The 20182-nt window shown below is 39.4% G+C and overlaps 4 protein-coding genes across 9 annotated transcripts in view; 2 read left to right on the top strand and 2 right to left on the bottom strand.

The window, feature by feature from the left end:
• rtkna (rhotekin a) overlaps positions 1 to 7005 on the top strand; it is a 50484-nt gene extending 43479 nt beyond the window's left edge. For 4 of the 6 annotated variants that reach the window (XM_041999593.1, XM_041999595.1, XM_041999596.1 and 1 more), the window contains exons 4-11: positions 1380 to 1497; positions 1844 to 2068; positions 2195 to 2289; positions 2847 to 2953; positions 3126 to 3257; positions 4129 to 4294; positions 4473 to 4577; positions 5747 to 7005. In XM_041999593.1, the coding sequence (XP_041855527.1) occupies positions 1380 to 1497; positions 1844 to 2068; positions 2195 to 2289; positions 2847 to 2953; positions 3126 to 3257; positions 4129 to 4294; positions 4473 to 4577; positions 5747 to 6462 (1664 nt within the window). In that variant the 3' untranslated portion in view covers positions 6463 to 7005. Of the gene's footprint in view, positions 1 to 1379; positions 1498 to 1843; positions 2069 to 2194; positions 2290 to 2846; positions 2954 to 3125; positions 3258 to 4128; positions 4295 to 4472; positions 4578 to 5133; positions 5231 to 5746 lie in introns of all 6 variants that reach the window. The other 2 variants (XM_041999598.1, XM_041999594.1) reach the window with 2 other exon arrangements.
• Positions 7006 to 8214: 1209 nt separating this feature from the next.
• Positions 8215 to 11459, bottom strand: mblac2 (metallo-beta-lactamase domain containing 2). The gene is made up of 3 exons (XM_041998300.1): positions 10875 to 11459; positions 9247 to 9461; positions 8215 to 8946 (listed from the first exon to the last, which is right to left on the bottom strand). Exons 1-3 carry the CDS (start codon positions 11314 to 11316, stop codon positions 8773 to 8775), a joined length of 831 nt encoding a protein of 276 aa, XP_041854234.1. The 5' UTR covers positions 11317 to 11459; the 3' UTR covers positions 8215 to 8772.
• Positions 11460 to 11585: 126 nt separating this feature from the next.
• On the top strand, positions 11586 to 14787 carry polr3g (polymerase (RNA) III (DNA directed) polypeptide G). Its single transcript, XM_042000232.1, has 8 exons — positions 11586 to 11865; positions 12022 to 12153; positions 12957 to 13086; positions 13591 to 13656; positions 13752 to 13811; positions 13894 to 13958; positions 14404 to 14523; positions 14633 to 14787. Exons 2-8 carry the CDS (start codon positions 12043 to 12045, stop codon positions 14720 to 14722), a joined length of 642 nt encoding a protein of 213 aa, XP_041856166.1. The 5' UTR covers positions 11586 to 11865; positions 12022 to 12042; the 3' UTR covers positions 14723 to 14787.
• Positions 14788 to 14887: 100 nt separating this feature from the next.
• Positions 14888 to 19418, bottom strand: lysmd3 (LysM, putative peptidoglycan-binding, domain containing 3). Its single transcript, XM_042000231.1, has 3 exons — positions 19293 to 19418; positions 17545 to 17820; positions 14888 to 16386 (listed from the first exon to the last, which is right to left on the bottom strand). Exons 2-3 carry the CDS (start codon positions 17809 to 17811, stop codon positions 15685 to 15687), a joined length of 969 nt encoding a protein of 322 aa, XP_041856165.1. The 5' UTR covers positions 17812 to 17820; positions 19293 to 19418; the 3' UTR covers positions 14888 to 15684.
• Positions 19419 to 20182: the final 764 nt, after the last annotated feature.

The following is a 20182-nucleotide window of genomic DNA, read 5'->3' as shown; positions in this document are numbered from 1 at the left end:
AATGTGTTCATGGAATATTTTTATTGTATAAATTAAAGAGCTTTAATGTGTAAATACCTCCTGAATTTATAGCACAAATAAGTATATCACTCACTGTTTTAAAAGCGTGTTAAGCTTAGACTCCCACTGAACTGTGCACAGACCTTACAGAATGACATTTCTTCTGTATCCCTTACTGGAGCTGATCTTTACAGTCGGTTGCAGCTTTACCAGAGATCTCTGTATTTAATTTGACTTGTTTTTTCAGACGTGTGAATCTCCTGGCAGCACAACCTGATCCAATTTTTCAGTCTTGCTGGCTTTGCCTCCTGGCCCTGAGAAGCATTAGTGTGCATGTACTGAACGGGGTTCAGTAGAGCAGGGAGTACTGTAACAGAAAACAATTTAAATCTGTGGTGCATTTAAGGACTTACTCTTTTGTGGAACATTACTGTCAGCCAGGTCACATTTAAATATCTTCAGGGCATTTCAAAATTCAATGTCGTACTGAAAATATAACAATTATCATTTTTATATAGCCCCTTTTTTTGTATCTCGCCACCTTGATAAAGTCAATATGGGTTAACCCCTGTGCAGCCATTTTAAGTCTCAGTGCTTGTTCTCTTGCTGCAGCTTGAATAGAATTAATGTGGATGACCCGTGCATACAAACTAACTCTAGAGACAGGTAGTATACTCTTAACAAAGCTTAATGAGGCCATTTGTCAAGGTTCTTAAACACACAGACATAAAGTGAACCCAGGAGGCATGGAGGAGTAATGTATGTGACAGTCAAACTTATCTAGCCTAGTTTTAGCCAAAGAAAAGTGATCCTCAAGCTAAACTTATTGCATTCTTGCAATAAGTTTAATTAGTTCCAGAGGTAATATTCACATGCACAGCCATTAACTTTATTTTCAATTAGACGAAATTCTCATTATAGTGTTTACATGACTTGCTTGTTAGACATTCTATTCATATTCTTGTTTATATGCTTCCTGTTAATGAGTCATGCCTTTGTTATGTCCCCACTTGCCATTGTAATGCTTGTACCTATTCAAAGTTTTAATTACATCCAAATCTTTCAGAATGTATAGCATTAGCTGGGCTCCACACAGCTTTTAAACATTAAACATGGTCGTTGCCTGAGCTTAGGACTTGCATTGCAAAACAACAGCATGTGTTGCAAAGTGCTGAAAACCACTGGTAGTATACATCAGGGTTTTGTTACAACTTGCCTTCTCTAGGTTGCAAATTATTGCAAATATTTATTTTTAAAGTATAAAATAGATTTTCAAGTGATACAACAGAATTAATAAATACAAAAATTCTTAATAATGTGCTTTCTGATAGATTTTCTTTCCCGTTTTTGTTCTGAATCGTCTCCTTGTCCTTTTGTAGAGCTTCATAGGTGTGCAGTGTTCTGCCTGCTACAGCTGGGAGGAGAGATCTTTGACACAGAAATGGTGATCGTGGACCGGACTCTCACCGACATTTGCTTTGACAACACTATTATATTGTAAGTTGTCTGTCAATTACAGTCAAAAACAAAAAAACACTTGCCCCATCACTGTTATAAAATTATGTTCAACTTCATCATTAGTGTAAGTACATGATCATTTCACCATCAGAGCATGCAGGGTTTCTAATCTCTAATAATGCATAATATTAGATGAATGCATGCTTTGTATGTAGAGCAGCTCTCTTGTAGTGGATTGGATTGAAGAAGTGCGACATTTTTCTCCAAAATGTAGAGAAATATAAAGCAGCATATTAGCAGTAGCAGCAAAGTAATTTCCCAAGATTTTCCAACTGTGTTTTTGAATTATGCTTATGGTAAAGGTTGTTATATGTGCATCCTGCAGTAATGAAGCCAGCCCTGGTTTTGAGTTACGAGTTGAGCTGTATAGCTGCTGCTCAGAGGATGACTACTCTGCAGGAAGCACACCAAGGAAACTAGCCAGCAAACTGAGTTCTTCACTGGGGCGATCAGCTGGGAGAAAGCTCCGAGCTGCCATGGAACCCGGACCGTGCAGTCCTGTCAGCAATGGAGGTGCAGCTCCTCTTCTGCTGCCAGTTCCTTCCGTACCGTAAGTTTCAGTTTGAAATAATGAGTACTTTCAAACACACATTGGCATATATGTAAAGACCTTTTTATAATAGTTTTTTCTTTCTCACAGGATAACTTTCTTACCTATTTTCATGTGTGTTAACAGGGGCCCCAAGTACCACCTCTTAGCTCATACCACACTGTCGCTGTCACACGTCCAGGACAGCTTTCGCACGCATGACCTCACCATTTCAGGCAACGGTAAGTGGCAGCCCCCATCAGTCTGTGTCCTCACCAGCTTTCTGTGCCAGATCAGCCATCTGTCTACTGTCCTCCTCTCACACCTCACTGTCTCCCGTATCCTCCTTACATCTAATACAATCCTTAAAACCAGCGTATGGTCCACCTCCTCCTTCTCTCTCTGTTCACCATTGTTCTCTGACAGCCATCGTCAAGGTCAGAGTGATAAAGGCTGCACTAGTGGGGTGGCTGTTGTGTAAAGCTATAATGATGTGGGCTAACAAGGGTGCAGACTCAGAGACAGACAGGGCCCTTGTGTTTAATTCATTGGCCCCTCAGCCTGCTGTAAAGTTTCATAGCTGCACTTCATGATGCTCCCTACAGCTGCCAGTCTTTTACACCCAAGTGCCATGTTTTGTGTGTTAATGGAGGGTGGTGTGACACAAGGATGAAGAGTGTGACTGTGGTTGTGTGTGCATATGACAGCATGTTTGTGTGTGAATTCTGTATGGCTTGTCAGAATATTTTTATTTATTTATGCTATTTATTTTCTCTATCCATCCATGTCTGCCCCGTAGAAGAGTGTTCATACTGGCTGCCGCTCTATGGCAGTATGTGCTGCCGCCTTGCAGCTCAGCCCCACTGTATGACCCAACAGATGATGAGTGGATGTTTGAAAGTTAAGGTAAGTTGGCAGGTTTGTGTGCACTACTGATATGAGATATTCATTAAAGGGTTTCACTAGCTTTTGGTTTTGTTTCTGATATATTTCTTACCCTTACCTCTCCCACCACTTCTCCCTCCCTCCCTTATGTTGCCATATTTCTGTTTCTCTTATGTTACCGTTTGCCTGACAGCAGTGTGGAGGTGACCCTCAGAGTTGGACAAAAGTGTATGCTGTTCTAAAAGGAACAAGCCTTTTCTGCTACCACCAGCAAGAAGATGTGGAGGCTAATATTGAGCCAGCTTTCACTATTGGCATCAACAAGGTAAGCAAAAGAGTACAGTTTAAGAAATGGAGAAACCATCCTGAATGCAGTAAAAACCTCCTTGATGTTGATCCAACCTGACAGAAACCATAGCTGTGTATTTTTGGCAGCACCCAAGGCATTAGCAGAAAGGATGGTAAGGCTTTTGGATTGCTGCCAATGTAAATCTCAAGCCAACTGGGATAGCGATCTGAAAAGGTAGATAAGAAATGGGTTCTTTCTCCATTTCTTCTCCTTTAGCAAGAGACCTTTATCTGCCACAATGGAGCTGCCAAGAGATCAAGATTAGAAAAGTTGTTTTTCATTCTTTGTGATGAGCATGCATATATTAAAGAGTAAAAAAAAAAAAAAATTTAAGTCTGGTAGTCAGCTACTCAACCATCTTTCTGAGTTTGATAGTTGATGCCTGTGGGGTTTTGCATTCATTGCACAGTGATTCAGTTAGTCCTTTGTGGCGTCTGACCCTTAGCACAGCTAACCTCAAGCTAAGCCTGTGAGATCAAATGTGTGAAATCCTTTCTTAGTCCAAGAGGGCCTAGTAGCGTAACTTAAGAATAAATGTGCAAACACTACCATCCAGTGGTCACAAATAGACCTGGCTACATTTGGATTAGTCCAAAGAGGTGGGAATTGGGAGTTTGCTCTTTTTTGTTGGATAATTGCTAAAGGGAAATGGTTTGGAAGAGGACTAATTGGTAGCTTTATTAATGAAGGCTTGTTTTCCTTGGGGATTTACAATTACAACTGCCAAAATGAACAGTTGTTGCAGCATATAATTTTGTTCATTCAGGAGATCTGGCATTCATTCCCAGCTGTGGGCATGGCATGGCAGATGACCACAAGTGTTCTTTGCTGCTATTTTTTGTTTCAGGAGACCAGAATACGTGCGTCAGAGAAGGACCCTCACAGCAAAGTTCAGAATATCTGCATCAGTAACCAGTATGGGGGGGAGGAGGTCATGCACACTTTGACCACAGACAGCCGGGAGGACACACACCGATGGATGGAAGCTTTTTGGCAGCACTTCTACGATATGAGTAAGTGTTTATGCTGTAGCACAGGAAGTTTGTGTGATATACACCCACTAAATACAGGCAAGTGCACATAGTTTACAACATTGCTTTAAGAACTCTAAAGAACATTAACTTTAGTTTTGCATGTTTTCGATCTGACCTAAATAGCTTATTAAAGATAACAATCTGTTGCATTAAACAGGCCAGTGGAAGCAATGCTGTGATGACGTGATGAAAATTGAGCTTCCGTCACCAAGGAAACCAGCTCCTGTCACACCAAAACAGGGATCTCTTTACCATGAAATGGGTGAGTCATGTAGATGATTATGTACTGTGGAAATACAATCAAAAGCATTTCTGGTTAGTTTTTAACAGGTAAAGGAGGCACCGCACCTGCACCGCATGTGTCTGTTTACTTTTAATTGCTTCGATGCATGTGCATGAGAGGTGCTGTCACAATTACATTTTCCTCTGCAATATGTCAAACTCACATTCTGCTTTACTTCTCTGTTCTGTAGAAAGAAGGGATCTTATCTGACAAGCTGATTTACTCTGTCTTCTGTTTCTTTTTGTCCTTTTTGCTTTTCCCTTTGTCTCAAATCCACCGTTCTGTGGTATTTACTGTTATGTCCTTCCTTATTCCTTTTTGTGATATTATTCATCAAAACTATTCATAAACTTTCATTTTAATGGATGAAACATCCTTGTCATTGAGTGAACCTTTTGATTTTCTTCTCTCATACATTAAACACACACAAAACCTTACTAATTTTTTTGCCATGACCATCAATACACACCTGTCCACCCCACCCTTTTCCTTCTTGCCAACTTCTCTTCATGGTTTCTTAACCCTCTCCTGGCAGCCCCTCTTGCCACACCCTCCTGTGAGGGTCTGCTGCTGCAGGATAACGCTGTGTCCGCTGAGATTCGTGCTCTACTCTCTTCCTATTACAACGACAGGTGAAGTAGCAGGTGTAGGGCTTCATGTAGATTCTGTTACAGTTGCTGGATCAAATTAGAAAAATAAGGACCTGCTTCAGCTTATTAGCAAGATGATGCTGCTAAACATTACCAGACTGGGTCTGTTTTATTATGATAAGCAATCAAAATTAAGATCCATGCTGATAGGAAGATCCTGAGAGAAGTTTTTCTCCTTGAACAATGCATGACTTGAAATAAAATTGCTTACTGTAATAACTGCAACAAGATCAAGTTTTAAATGTCATGTTGCTGCTTCAGCTTGAAATTTGCTTTTCACAAACTGCAAACCTGTTTATACACCAAACAGAATGCATATACAAGTAGACTTAAGAGTAGATTTAGTAATAACACTGAACTTGTCATTGCCTGAGAAATATTCTAAATGTTTATATATTTATTTATTTAAAAAAGTTTAAAGTTAAAATCATTTACTGATCTCGTTACAAGCCTGCTCTCTCGAAGCATAATAATGATTTTGCTGCTTCCATCTTGCAGTTATTGAGTCATCAGATGACCTCAGCAGCACTGTGTCAGACATCTTGGCTCGGAGGATGCAGGAGCTGGAACTCCGCAGCCAGCTGGGCACATCTCCCACCTGGATGTCTATGTTTGAGGAGAACAATACAAAAAGCACTGGCTTCCGTCAACAATGTACTTCTCGCCTGTCTGGCCACAGCCCCTGCACTCCTCATCGTTTTCCCCGGAGTCCCGCGAGTCCTCACCGCTGCCCGCAACTGGGTCTGTTGTCATCAGATGCAAGTTTGACATCAGACAGCGACAGCCACTGTAGCACCAGCCCCTGCTCTCACCACCATGGCTGGCCCGAGCCTTCCTCAAACTTCTGTTTTTTGTCATCTTCCCCCTCCCGTCTGAGGCCACGTACTCTTTCATTGGACGCTAAGCTCAGCACCCTTCGAGGCAGGGGATACGGAGGAGGAGGGACCTTACTGTGCCCATACCAGCCTCCTCCCTCATCGCTGCTCACTCCTCTCCCCACGTCCTCTCGTTCACCTCGGTCACAGCACAGCACACAGACTACGCTCTCCTGCTCCAGCTCCACCTCAAGCAATAGCTCCAGCAATAGCGAGGGCAGCCACAGCCCAGAGTCATCTGAGGGAGCTCCTTTTTCAAGGCCATCCCCAGCTCGGCGCAGCCTAAGGAACCTTAGGGCCAGACTTGACCCACGTAACTGGCTCCAAAGTCAGGTGTGAACTTGTTTCCTGACAGACTTAAAGGCAGCAGTGCTCATTAAACCCTGGTTTAACTGGCTTAACATGTCAACTAAACTCAGGCAAACTGCTTGGCCATGTGAGCAGGATTCTGTTAGCATACTTTGACAGAGATAGGTCATGACAGACCCTCCTGGGTCAAACTGGAATGTCATCTAACAAAAAAGACAGTTGACAATCACTGCAGGGAACTTTGGGTTTCCACAGTTGTGAAAATGGGGGGTACTCTCCTGGCTTTGAGAAATGATGGTCCTGCTCTTGGGAGAAAGTACTGCTAAGAATTAAAGACTTGCTTGGATATGCACCACACTATACTTATTGTCTTTTTTTTAATCTAACTGTAAAACTGGAAATGGTTTGATTTTGCCCTCTGCATCAGAAATCCTTGCCACTCAAGTGTTTTGAAGTCATCTCTCTCTGTGAACCAGCTTTATTTTGATCGGTTGTTGATGTCAAGGTTTGCGGTGTGTGCCATTGAGACCAGTGAGCATGAAGCAAAATGAGCGTACAGTATAGGGGAAAAGCTTTCTGATGATAGAAACTCTGACATGTCGAGGGAAGGGTTACTGTTTATTGCCTGTACTGTGATATCTGCTTCAATGTACTTATTAATTATTTACATAAAACATGATCTACGAGTCTCCTAAAATGACCATGCAGCATTTTGTTTTATGCATGATTTAACTTACAGTTAAAATGTTTAATGATCTTTTCAAATCTGGTGAAAGCTCTGCCTAATGCAAACACTCTACTTAGCAATCTGATTATTACTGCAATCTCTTCAAGGTCAAAAATATGTGTTTTTGGTCTTTACATGCTTAAACTGCCATTGGAATAAAGTAGTAAATCCTTACACAAAAGCAAATCTTAAGTATTATTTAAAACCTAAACCATACATTAAATTCTGCTTCACTACAGGATTGCATTGGGTTGTCATTGTAAAGTGATTCCTACCTGTGAGAAGTCCAGCAACATGCAAAACATCCATTATTCTACTAGTATGAATACAGAAAAAAATCTTGGAAACTACTTTATGTTGGCTGTGTTTTGGAAATGCATCCTTCCTTTTTTCCTCTGTTTCTGCTGATAATTGTGGACTTTGAAGCTGTTGCCCCCTTGGAACTCACATGTCAACCATTTTTACAAAGATTTGTCTCGTGCTTGAAAAACAGCCATTGTTACTGTAAATCGATTTTTATAAGTTAACAGATAAACCTCTTGTTGTCTTTTGTTATACTATTGATTTTATAAATGCAGCTGTATTGAACCGTGATTATGCTAATAACAAATAATGTGCAGATATTTAACTGTTAGGAATAAATAACATTGAATGTTATAACCTTGCAAGTCACCCTTTTTAGCAGGCTTTAGTGTTCTGCATGTACACCATCTAAAAAGGGTGAACATAAAATGAGAAATGTGGAAATCTCATATTTAAATAATATAACATAATAAAGATTTATCAACTTACAACTGTGTCATTTCCTTCACATCTGTATCAATCTTGTTTTTTTTTTAAGATTACACAGATTTTTTTTTTTTTTTGTCAAGTGCAGTTGGAGTTTTCAGTCAGATCAGAAACGTTGTTTAAGCACTTGAACTATGAATTAATTATTGGACCATATTCTGTCCACCTCTGCTTTCATTTTTCTCTGGTGCATAAAAATCCCTCTGAGGAACACTAATGTGAACGAAGCTGCAGAAGTCTGTGCAGTAAGAAGAATGAAGAAAGGCTGACAGAACAGACTCTTTATTGTCAGTGTTTCAATCGCAAAGCTGTAAATAAGTCAATACAAAGCACCTTCCCAAACATAGGAGGTAGTCATTATTGGGTCTTCACTGAGCATTGGAATATGCATAGAGAAAAGCTATGGCCGTATATACTGTTTCACATGCCTCAGAGGATCCAAAGCTCCCTGTTCTGTTTGTAGTGCGCTCTTGTACCATTGTTGTGCTATAATAATTTCACATCTGCATAAAGTATAAAACCCATACATATAATCATACTAAGACCAACATATACATATTCATCAGCAAATAACAGAATATCACTGTAAATACTTTATATATTATATGCTTTACATGAAGCTGATTATTGACTTATGTAACCCAAAGGGCATTTGACACCAAGTTTGGCAATTATATGGATTTAGCTGGATTACATAAGTGAATGAACAGCATTACATCAAGTTACAGATAAAAGAGGGGTACCACCCCTAAATATTTCAGTTTCTTATTAAAACATATTTGTGTGTGCACTTGTGCTTCCTCCAGCTCCGTGATCCACTCTGATTAGCAGGCACAGCGAGGGTTGGATGCTCGCAGCGCCAACCCGGCCAGAGTTCTCCAGGCGATTGTGGAGAACTTTGCAGGGCATGTTCCAGCTCTGCTGATGTATGCAGACGCGATCCGATGGAGCCGCTTAGCACCAAAAGTGTTGTAGTGCCCTGGCAGGACTTGGTCAACCTGTTGGATTTTACAGGTATTTAATGTGTGTGATGATGAACAGTATGCACTACAGAGAACGTTTCACACAGCTTTTCTCTGAGTAAATCTGGGCTGTTTATTTTCTTATGGTAAGCAGCAGAATTCTCCCGAGGCAGTAAATAATCAGCATAACATGACAGTTTTATTTCAAATATTTCAAATTCTGATATTTAGTGTCTTGTGGTATCAAATATTATTTCACCTGAAAGATAAAAATGGAACTACAGTTTGAGCTGAAATGACTGTTCTGTTCTGCCCTCTAGTGTGTTTCAGTATTACCTGCTCGCTGTCCACTAGCCCCACCAGACGTTCACAACTGCTGATGTAATCACTGACCCGGCTATAGGGCAGCCAGTCAATCATGGCGCCGTCATACACCACATCTCCACTGAACAGCAACTTATTGTCACGGTCGTGGAGGCAAATGCTTCCCCGAGAGTGACCTGGCATGTGAAGCACTGTCAGCTGTCTGTCGCCCAGGTTAATGACATCACCTAGACAGGAGAAAAAGAAAGTTAAATGAAGTTAAAACTCATTCACATGCACAGCCATAACATAGTTGTAGTCTTGGGGCTATATGCATTAAAATTCCCAGACTTACATCCAAACTAAATGCCCCTTGTAATTATGCCAGTTGGAAAGCAGTGTTTCTGCATCAGTTAATTTAAATCAATATGTTGTGTTGAGTCTGGAACATTCACTAAGGCATCAATTTGATCTTGACCAGGCATAAGTTGCACAGACTGACAAAAGGGTCCAACTGGCACACCAAGCAATGAGATATTCCACCTGCACTGCAGCAGCGGCTCTGACACAGCAGAATAAGTCAGAGTATTGACTTCCTGCACAGAAATTACATTCTCCAACAATACAGAAAGACTAACAGATTACATTTTGGACCATACTCCAGCATCTAAAGCTGCTCAGCCCAAATGCAACACAAGCATTTCACAACAACCATCATTGTAATGAGATGTTCTACTTTAAAATAATTCCCTAAATATTTCAATCCTTACTCTTAAACAATACGCCTCATTATTCTAGGATCTAAAATAAGTTTTACTTTAAATTGATTTAGCTCATTACTTGGAGATTATTGATATGTAGTCATGGTAACTGCTTTTTAGGCAGGGCAGTATTAATCAAAATGTATCTGGATACCCTCTGACAGGATGATGGGTGATGGTTACATCACTGCTTTATGTTCGTTGCTGCTGCATCATATGATTTCAATAAGTATGTTGTAAACATGTCTCTGCAATGTCTTCTTCCTGCTGGGAAGAAACAGAAACCATCAAAGTCATGGGAACATTAGCTAAAAATAGAAGAGCTCTGCGGATGGAGAATCAAGATATCATCTATTAATAAAAACAAATGCTATTTGGTCCCATTGTCACACAAATAATCCATATAGTCTGAACTGAAGACCTCCCTTGAAAAAGGGTTGTCAGTGAAATCATAGCCCATCAGATGTTAGGTAGCAAGGTATTATAACTGTCTAACTGTTACACATCTCTTCACCTAAAATGTAAAAGGAACACAAATATTATTTGTAACAAACTATTTGTGCTTGTGCATGGTCAAACGGATTAAATCAGTTTATAGGATTACATCTACTTAATATTTACCTCTCCTTATTACACAGGTACTATCTTTCTTTGTAGGGTTTGTGTGGACATGCCTGTGTGAAAGTCATTTTTTGGTGTTTGGCCAATTTCATGGAGCAGGGTAATGACTCGGTGTAGCGAATAATGTGCAAATTCTAGCAATTCAGTTAGGTGCGCCCATAAAATCCATTATAGTAATACTTTCACCTGGTTAAGAAACACTACATGACCTGGTCTTTTGATCACAGATTTACACCCCCACAATAAATCATATCTGCAATGGCTGCATCTCGTGCCTACCCTCCTGCAGTATGTGTGTGGGCTGCACAGCCTTGACTTTGTAGTGCCTTGCCCTCCATCCTGGACTGGGAGACTCGGCTATCTCCCTGTCACTGAGCCAGGTGACCGTCTCAAAGTTATCTCCGTTGGCCAGGGCATCGACCTCTGCGCTGTGGACGCCCACCTGTTGGAACTGATGCAGACCCCCCGAGTGGTCGAAGTGGGCGTGGGTGGCGATTGCTAGCAGCGGGTTTTTTCTCTGGGGGTCTTTTCCAAGCAGCCCCTTGGCGTCGATGTAGTCAGGTAGGCTCCTCAACCCCAAACCTGTGTCTATCACCACGTCCTGGTGTGTCCCGCGGAGCAACCAGATGTTGGCTCGGTTCTCTGACTGGTAGAATCGCTCTTGGATCCAGAACAGTCCGTCTCCAAGCGATTTGTGAGCGTACCAGTCGGCTGAAGACATCCCAAGTCATGCGCTTGTCGAGGTAAGCTTCAGCGGGAATTGTGTTGTCAGGTGACTTAGCGGAGAGGCGCTACTAGCCTTGTAGCTAGGTGTAATGTGTTTTCATTGAGGCTAATGTGATGGTGGCCACCGACACACCCTTGTTGGAGGAGAGCAGCCTGATAGGGTTACCCAATGAGTGACGGCGTATAATACAGTGCTTACCATTGGCTATACTTAAACCCCGCCTTTGTCGACGTCTTATATAGACGGGGCCATTTAAAGCCACATTTACATTACGCTGACTAGTTTGTGTAGTGCAAGCACGTTCCCAAGCCGGGTTGCGGTAAAAGTTCTACAAATAATCATTAGATTTAGTTATATTTTTTGTATGGTTTCACGTTTTAGTTCACGTTCCGAACGAGTGATAAAACTGGTCAACTGAATGTTACCGACAACTAAATCTAAAAACAGAGCTTTAGTAAGAGCTCATTGACAGTGTCTATCCTTGAGTTCAGCTTTTTGGATATTAAGTCTCCACATAAGGAGCAATTCACTAACAGTTTTCTAGTGAGTATCAAACGTTAGAGCCCGATTGTCTCTGACGTCCTGTCAGTGCTGACTAATGCTGCAATATCGGAGAAATCACAACGATTAAACCTGCAGTGGTGTCAACACGTGCTTGACAGTGACGCTGATGGAAGACATGTGGACTTTGTGTTGCAGGGACAAGAGCTCCCTATTGCCATGGCAGGAAGGGGCCGTGGAATAGCTGCATTTACCTTCAACATTGAGGCTCTGGGCATCGGTAGAGGCAGCATGCCCGAAGCCAGGGTGGGGCCCAGCCCGTTGTTTCCAGTAAGTACCAGCCACATTAACACTCTCACAAAGAGCCAATGATGATCTCACAATTTAGTTAGTTAAAATCACTTTTAAAAGGTCAAAGTTCCTAAAAGTGATTCAAAACGTACAAATCTCTAGTTGCACCAGCATAAGTTTGACTTTCAGATAAGCAAGTGAAATGTGTCTGGACTTTGAAAAAAGTATAGGTCAAAATAGGATAATAACAATAATAATAAATTAAGAAAATGTTGGTTTTATTATTATTATTATTATTGTTATTGTTATTTTATTTTAATAAATCAAATTAGCATAATCTGTGTGATATACAAATATAGCAATTACTGTAAAAACCTATATATCTTTAAGCTGATTAAGAGCATTCTTGACAAGTCATTTGGGACACCAAATATAGCCTTTGTATTTTAGTAAAAGGGTTCATATATATATATATATATATATATATATATATATATATATATATATATATATATATATATATATATATTATAAAGCTGTACATCTTTCTTGGGAGATTGGATTCCAACTTTGCATTTCATTTGGCTTTAAATTAAACTCTCAATTAGTTTAGATCAATCTGTTTGGCTGTTATTTTTCTGTACAGCTTTTTACTAAAACCAATCAATCTTATTGTGCTTAAGCTGAAGCCTCTTTTAATTTTTAAAGTAGCTGTAGCTCAGTAAGTGTATGACTTTTCAGTATCTTGCCACATCTGCTTCACTGTTGATCAAAGGCAAACAAATGCACCCATTTAAAAAAGATTAATTATTTTATTAATCAAATCATCTCTCCTACTCTAGACTACTGAATTTAAACCAGTTCCACTGAAAGCTGGTGAAGATGAAGAATACATGTTGGCTTTAAAACAGGAGATGAGGGGAACGATGCAACGGCTTCCACATAACATCAAAATCAAGTCCAGCAAAACAGGTGAGGAACAGAGTGGTGCATTACCAACCTGACGTCTAATAGAATTGCAATAGCAAGACCATTTGAGCTGCTGTTAGGGAAGATAATGCAGCTTTTAGGAACTGAGACGTTTAATTAGGGTCATACCTAGGAAAAGGAAAGGATCAGAATATTGATTTACAGCTGCTGTCTCATCTTGGGGTGTTAAACAGATTTTTCTTTTAGTCTAGCATTACAAGCCTCTGAGTTCAGTACAGCTAAACAGAAAAGATTTATAGCAAGCAGTAGATTTGAAATGTTCAAAATGTCTTCTACTATTTTTGTTGTTGCGTTGTAATCATAAAACCATGTAAGAATAATAACTGCAATGTCTTGGAATCATGGCTATAACAGTCATAAATTTTGTTTATTGCTAAATATTATGTATTGCTCTAAAAATGCACAGTAGCAATCAGTGGTCACTTCTGAATATGATGACTTTTGATGGTGTATTAAGCAGAGTTTACTCTTGTTCATATTAAACAGAAGTAGAGAAATACACAGAAAGATATCTGAAGCAAAGCCAGATGGATGATGAGGAATGGACTCCAGGTACCTACAGAAACATTGTCATGGAAAAAGAGCACATTTAGGAAGACAAAAAAAAAGAATAAATAAAGTGACACATATATTATTAACCTTTTTAGACTGGAACCTCTTTCCAAAAGAACTGAAGCCCCAAAGTAAAAAACCTCAAACAAAAACAGGTAAGTCAGAGCCACCATGTATGTGATGTGATATCATCTGAACACTCTTAAAGTCTCTAACTTAAAGTCTCTACTACAACAGGCACACAGAAGAAAAATATGAAGAAATCCCGCAAAGCTGCAGTAGATGTTTTGAATAAATTGGATGTAAGCTTTTTCCTCAATTGTTTGGTTGGTTTTCCATAACTGTACATTACATTAATTACTGAATTTGTCTCAGTGTTTCTATGTATCCATCACTCAGTCATATGAGCTTGAAGTTGGGGAAGTGTATACAAAATTAATTACAAAGCAGTTAGAAAATTCCAGACATCTTACCAGTTTCAGACTCATCTTATCTGGTGTATCAGTGGCTCATACAGTGCATCTGCAACTTAACTGCAGTCCATGTGTTCCTACATTAATTTGATGCACATATGGCAGACATGTGTTTTAAGATCTCAAAGGTGGTGAAATCCAAGCATGTAGTATCAGTTTGTAGAAAACTTGAAAGGGTCTAAAAGCTTTCCATATGCACTGTATAAGCACTGAGCAAAATATGTATGTAATAATAAGCTTGTAAATTACTTGCATAAACCTGTTAATGTTTCAGGAACTGGCTAAGAAAGATGACACAAACCCAGATAAATCAGATGATGAGACTGAGAAGAAAAAAGACAATGAGGATGAGGAAGAAATTGAAGAGGAAGAATATGAAGAGGATATTGAAGAGGTTTGGTTAAAAATAACCAAAGAGTTGAATTGCTGAACTCTTTGTTTCGGTCCTGTCGTGTAAGAATAAGGATTTAATGTACTGTTTTTTTTTTTTTTTTCTTCCCAAGGACAATGACTACATCGAAAGCTATTTTGACAACGGTGAAGATTTTGCTGCAGATAGTGACGAGAACATGGATGGTGAAGCAACATACTGAAGAAAGCATGCACTACTTAACAATCGAGAGTTTATTATAAGGAAGGAACAATGGTTAGCAGAGTGATGCTGTGCTTTACTGTGTGTAACCTTTTTTGACACTTTTTCTTGAAATATTACTGTAAATAAGAAATGCCTTAATATGTGCAGAATGTACAACAGAGAGTGTACTCAAAATAGATTTATTTTCCACAGGTTGAAAGGCACATACTGTCAACATGTTTTGCCATAATCAAGTGAACATTGTGATAAAAGGGCTATATAACAAAGTCTAAAAGTTCATGAGTACAGCATGACTGTGAGGGAATACTGCACATTTCTCATATTCCTAACATGCTTTTATTATGGAAAAAATATTAAAAATTCTCAAGTCTAGCAAAAGAGACACATTCAAGGTACTTTTATTGAAAATATAGTACATAATTTAGGTTTGAAGTAAATACTGATAGTGTAAGTAAATGCTATTGTTCAGACTTGAAATAAATTATTTATAATGCAACATTGGTAGCAGTCATACTTTTACAACATACATACAAGAGGTAAGTTGTGAACACTCCCCACATCCACCCAAAACTGAGTAAAAACTGTTTTAACACAAAACCAGAATTCATGGTTTTCTTTGGGAATGCTCACATAACCAAGATGGAATTTCTGATTCCTTGGAAAATTTTAGCTTTTAGCTGACTGAAAGTGCATCATCATGGGAAACTAAATACATCACATCAGCTATAATAGAAAAGAATATGCTGGTTAAATTGGGGGGAGAAACCTAGCAATCAAAACTAGCAGAGAAATTTGGACCACCAGTCTATTAATTCCTGTTAGATGGACAGAATAACTGGCAAATGTACTCTTTGCATCCAACCAATTATAACGTATAAGTCAAGACTACTTAATGGGAAAATCCTAGATTTTTATTCAGTCCAAGTTAAACTAGTCACTATGTGATATCACAATGCCCTGCTATGTTTTCTTAAGTCGTGCATTTTCCCTTTCTGCTGTATTGTCCAAACCGGGATTCTGTAGATCTCCATTGACCACTTGTCCATGTCCAGCCCCTGCACGGTTGTCTCCAACAGGAAGGTCCATATTTTTACCATTTACCTGTTCATGATAGATGTTCCCATGAGGTTGTGTAGGAACACCATGATGACTGACATCAGATTTCACAAGAACCTCATAGTATAGAAGATAAAAAACAGGCGTCACAATGCCAACAACCAGCATGATGGCCACAGCTGTCCACCACCTCATGCCCCAGTCTGCCCCATAATAAGGGTCCTTTCGCTGTACTGGTTTATATTCAACTCCTCCTAGCAGTGGCTGCTGCTGTACCGTTAGGGAGGACACAACCTCGTTGAGGCTGCTCCGAGATGGTCCCGTAGATTTTACCAGCTGCTCAATGTCCTTGTCCTTCTCCAGGAGAAACCCTTCCACGCTGTCAGTAGAAGAGGAAGAAGAGTCTGTGGAGGACTCAGAAGGGAGGGAAATGACAGGTGAGAACTGGGGCACATGTCTAGCCCCTGTGGGGGAGGTAGATTTAAGGGGACCAGTGTTATGAGTCTCTGTGAGGACACTGAAGCGCCTCACAGGAATCTTAACTGAACGCAGAGCAAAGAAGTCTTGTTCTGTCAAGAGGTTGTTGGCACGCTTAATATCAGCCACCTACAAATAACAGAAAAAAAGAACAATTTCAGACCAGCTTACAAACAGTGGTGATTTAGAAAAGGCAGTTAAAAAAAAAAAAAAGACAATATTCTAAATGCTAAAGTTACCACATTTTAATGGAGCACTTCTTCCACAAAATACAATGTTTTTTTTTTTTTTCCCCCAAAGCATGGTTTGACTGAGTACACCCATGGAGGCATATGTGTGAAAAATGTCTCAACATTTGCTCTGGACTTTCTGCTAAGATTCTCCGCTCAGGGTCCTAGCAAAATCTGCAACATCAATGCTGAGTGTATGAATGTGTCAGATATTAAAGCGCATTTGCTGTTGCTTTGTGTTAACTGGTGAGGTTGTTCTTTTTACTGCTTTTTACTCACTCCCTGCTATTATAGAAACATTACTATATGTGCAATAATCATAACACAATAAGGACCTTTTATGTGCAATTCTCAATGTTTTGTAAAGAAAGCTATTTCCATGACTTAAATTCTCCATCTCTTGTACATTCTTCCAGCCCCGCTCCCTCGCTCCCACAATCCGATGTGCTTAGAACTCTGGAACAAGACCACACTGAACTGTTCAAATTTACTCCTGAAAGTCTCATCGGTGGTTGTGTGTGTGAAAACTGCTTTAACCTGTTTTAGTCATTAGTTTCACGAGGAAGCACTATGAGGATGCACTAATCCCAGCTACAATGAGGGCACACCAGTGGATCACAGTGGAAATACACACAGACTTTGTACGAGTCAAGCTGATTCAAGTCCAGAAAGTGTAAATAAGGCTACAGTCAACTTTTGAAAGATCTCTAGGAATCTGTCTTAAACAAAGAGTAAAGTAGAGAAAAGAAAACCTCATAACTTACGCAAGCATAATGTGCCATTTCGCTTTGCTGTACATTTAAACTTTAATTAGATCCATGCAAAGAGTTAAAATATTTAACAATCAGGATCTGGTTTTGACCAGCAAAGTGGTAAGAGCAAAAAAAAAAAACAAACAAAAAAAATGCTGTTGCCACGAAACTATAGTGTCAAACCATGTTTAATGTTTGTGCATGTTTAGAGGAATTAAATATGTGCACAAAAACAGATCACGATTTCAATGAGTGCTTCTCAAGAGGAGGAAAGATAGGTAGATAATATGAACGAAAAGACATACAGAGCAGTGATACTGCAAGGCAATGCTGTTTAGGGTGTCCCCTTCCTGGATATCTCTGGTAAGGTAGATGATATCATCCAATTTCTCTCGGGAGGTGCTCCTCTTTATCCTCTCTCTACCACGTGGTCGAGGCCCAAAGCTTTCTCCATCCTCCTCTGATAGGTCGTTCTCAGAGCCATTGTTTCCAAATAAGTATACATGACCGCCATTGGCAGGCTGCACCATCGTGCCTGACTGGAATCCATAGTGCTGGCTTCTATTCGACATTTTTCTTCCCTGTATAGGAAAAGCAAACATATGCTTGAGTTCCAAATCATGGACCTTTTACAGCATAGACACTAGAAAACCATCAAGGTTGCTTTAATCAAATAGGAAAAGGTTGTTTATTTCAAAAGAAGAGAACATAAAAAATATATGGTTTGTTCACACAAAATACACAAACTTCCTTCACTGAACACTGATATTTAATTCCATGTTGCTGTTTACCTGTTGAAATATTCATGTGCATGTATATATAATGTGTGTATGTATGTGTTTGTCTATGTGTGTGTGTGTATGTTAGTGGCGTTTTTATGCTTAAAGCTATGGAGCAACAAGTTAATGACTGGGCTTGGTTGCTTTTTAAATATTAAATTAAACTTGTTGGTTTTCTTTATTTGCTTATGTCCGTTTGTGGTGGAGTATCCACGTGCTTGTTTTCTTTTGCTAGTTTTTTTATGTGTTTTAAATAAAACATTGGCCAACTAGTGCAAACAAAATAACAGATGGCTCTCTTAACACTATGGTCATACCTACAGGTGACTTTTATGTCACTAGTTTTAAAAGTAAGGGGCAAACATTAAAGTGAATATCTTTTCTCAGATTCACAGTAAAGGACCACCACATCTCTCAGTGTAATATCAGATGTAAACACTCTTTCAAATACAGTTAAAACCATCAGTTAATCATACTACAAATAAATCAAGATGGCTACAAATGTTAGTCATTATTTTATTATACAATTAAGGAATGTTTATCCGAAAAAACATCAGTACAGGTAGCAAGAAGGCACTACGTTTCTGACAACAAAATTGTTCAGTACAAATAAAAAAACAGCTGACAGTCGTGGGAATTCAAACTAAAATAGATAAGTCAGACAACATATGAAGGTCCTCTGTTTATTCAATAGCAGTACTTCCCTACGTCAGCGTATCTCATCAGATAACGTTACATGACCTCTCCCTTGGTACTGCAGCTGGCTGTAATGCTAAAGTATATGACAAAAACCAAATGTCTATTAAAATATATATACACAGTTACGATAGTAACACAACTATAACTAAACTGAATTAAACATAAACATTGTTGTAATCATTTTCGTTTTAAGCACACGGGGACGCGATTAATACTGGAAAAGCGTTATGGTGTACAAACATGTCAGTTACCTGTTGTTAACCAAACCGTTGTCAGTCCTTAATCTTTTGCTACTTTAGTCGTTTGTGAGACCAATAGATGTTAATACTGAGAAGTACACGTGTTGCCTTGTGCCAGAGGATTAAATTAACTGTCAAGTGAATGTTAAACTAGAAGCGAAATATTTATCGGACACTCTTCAGCTAAATTAGCAAACTGATATCCATATGCACAGGCTAGGCTAGTGCTAACTAGCGCCCACAGGAATATTTGGCTAACATTTGCCAGCTTTGTTGTGGTCAAATGAGTAGCAGTCAAAATTATGTTTTAAAATACTTGTCAACAGTTGAGTTTACCTGAAAAAAGACCACCGTTCGGTCAACTGTCTCCGACAATTTCCATAATTCCTTAGGATTACCTTCGGTTTCACCTTGTCGTTCGTTTGTTATCTTATGTACTTGCTAGTGTTTCCACTGTTCACGCCACGTCAACAGAATACTTACGTAATGACGTTATCATTAACGGACCCAATCGCAGGCCCTCAGTATTTACCCCAAGGTGGCGCCAAATTACTTTGCAACGATCCCAAGCTTCGAACCAGGCGGGAGAACCAGTAAGACTGAATAAAAGTTAGCTCACACTTTATCTGTGGACTTGGCTTGTAAAATGTGGCAGAGTGTAGAGCAGAGGTCTGCAACCTTTACAATCCAAGAGCCATATTCCCCTCAGCCCAGTTAAAAAAAAACTCGTTTAGATCCTCAAATGTTACACCTTTTAAAGAAAGACAACTTATAATTTTTTTAAATAAATATCTGCTATAGGAAATTTGTTGTCATCTTTGAAGAACTAATTTTTTATTTCTATTTTTAGATTTTAAAATATAGAAAAAACGTAAAACTTTTGTAAAAGGGCGATGGACAGACTTCAAATGTCATTTAAATGAAGTCAGATTTTAAATGCCTAAAATTCAGTATGCCAATTTTGTGAAAAATAATAACAACAGACCCCTCTGGACAGCATCTAGAGCTATTCCTGATGGACTCTCGGGGTGGAGCTGTCCGCCAGCACAAGGCGCACCATGCTGTGCACCCAAGAGACAAATGAGATTAAAACATCTTGTCTCATTAGGCAGCGACCGAGAGACAAGACTGTGTCTTTGAGTAGCTGCAAACTAATCTTTCTGTTGGGACAGTGCACCGTGCTCGTACAGTACCAGGAGTTCCCACATGGCCACCGGACCCCGGAG

Source organism: Melanotaenia boesemani, chromosome 11 (assembly GCF_017639745.1).
Source record: "Melanotaenia boesemani isolate fMelBoe1 chromosome 11, fMelBoe1.pri, whole genome shotgun sequence".
NCBI lineage: Eukaryota > Metazoa > Chordata > Actinopteri > Atheriniformes > Melanotaeniidae > Melanotaenia > Melanotaenia boesemani.
This window is presented reverse-complemented; position numbering and strand designations above follow the sequence as displayed.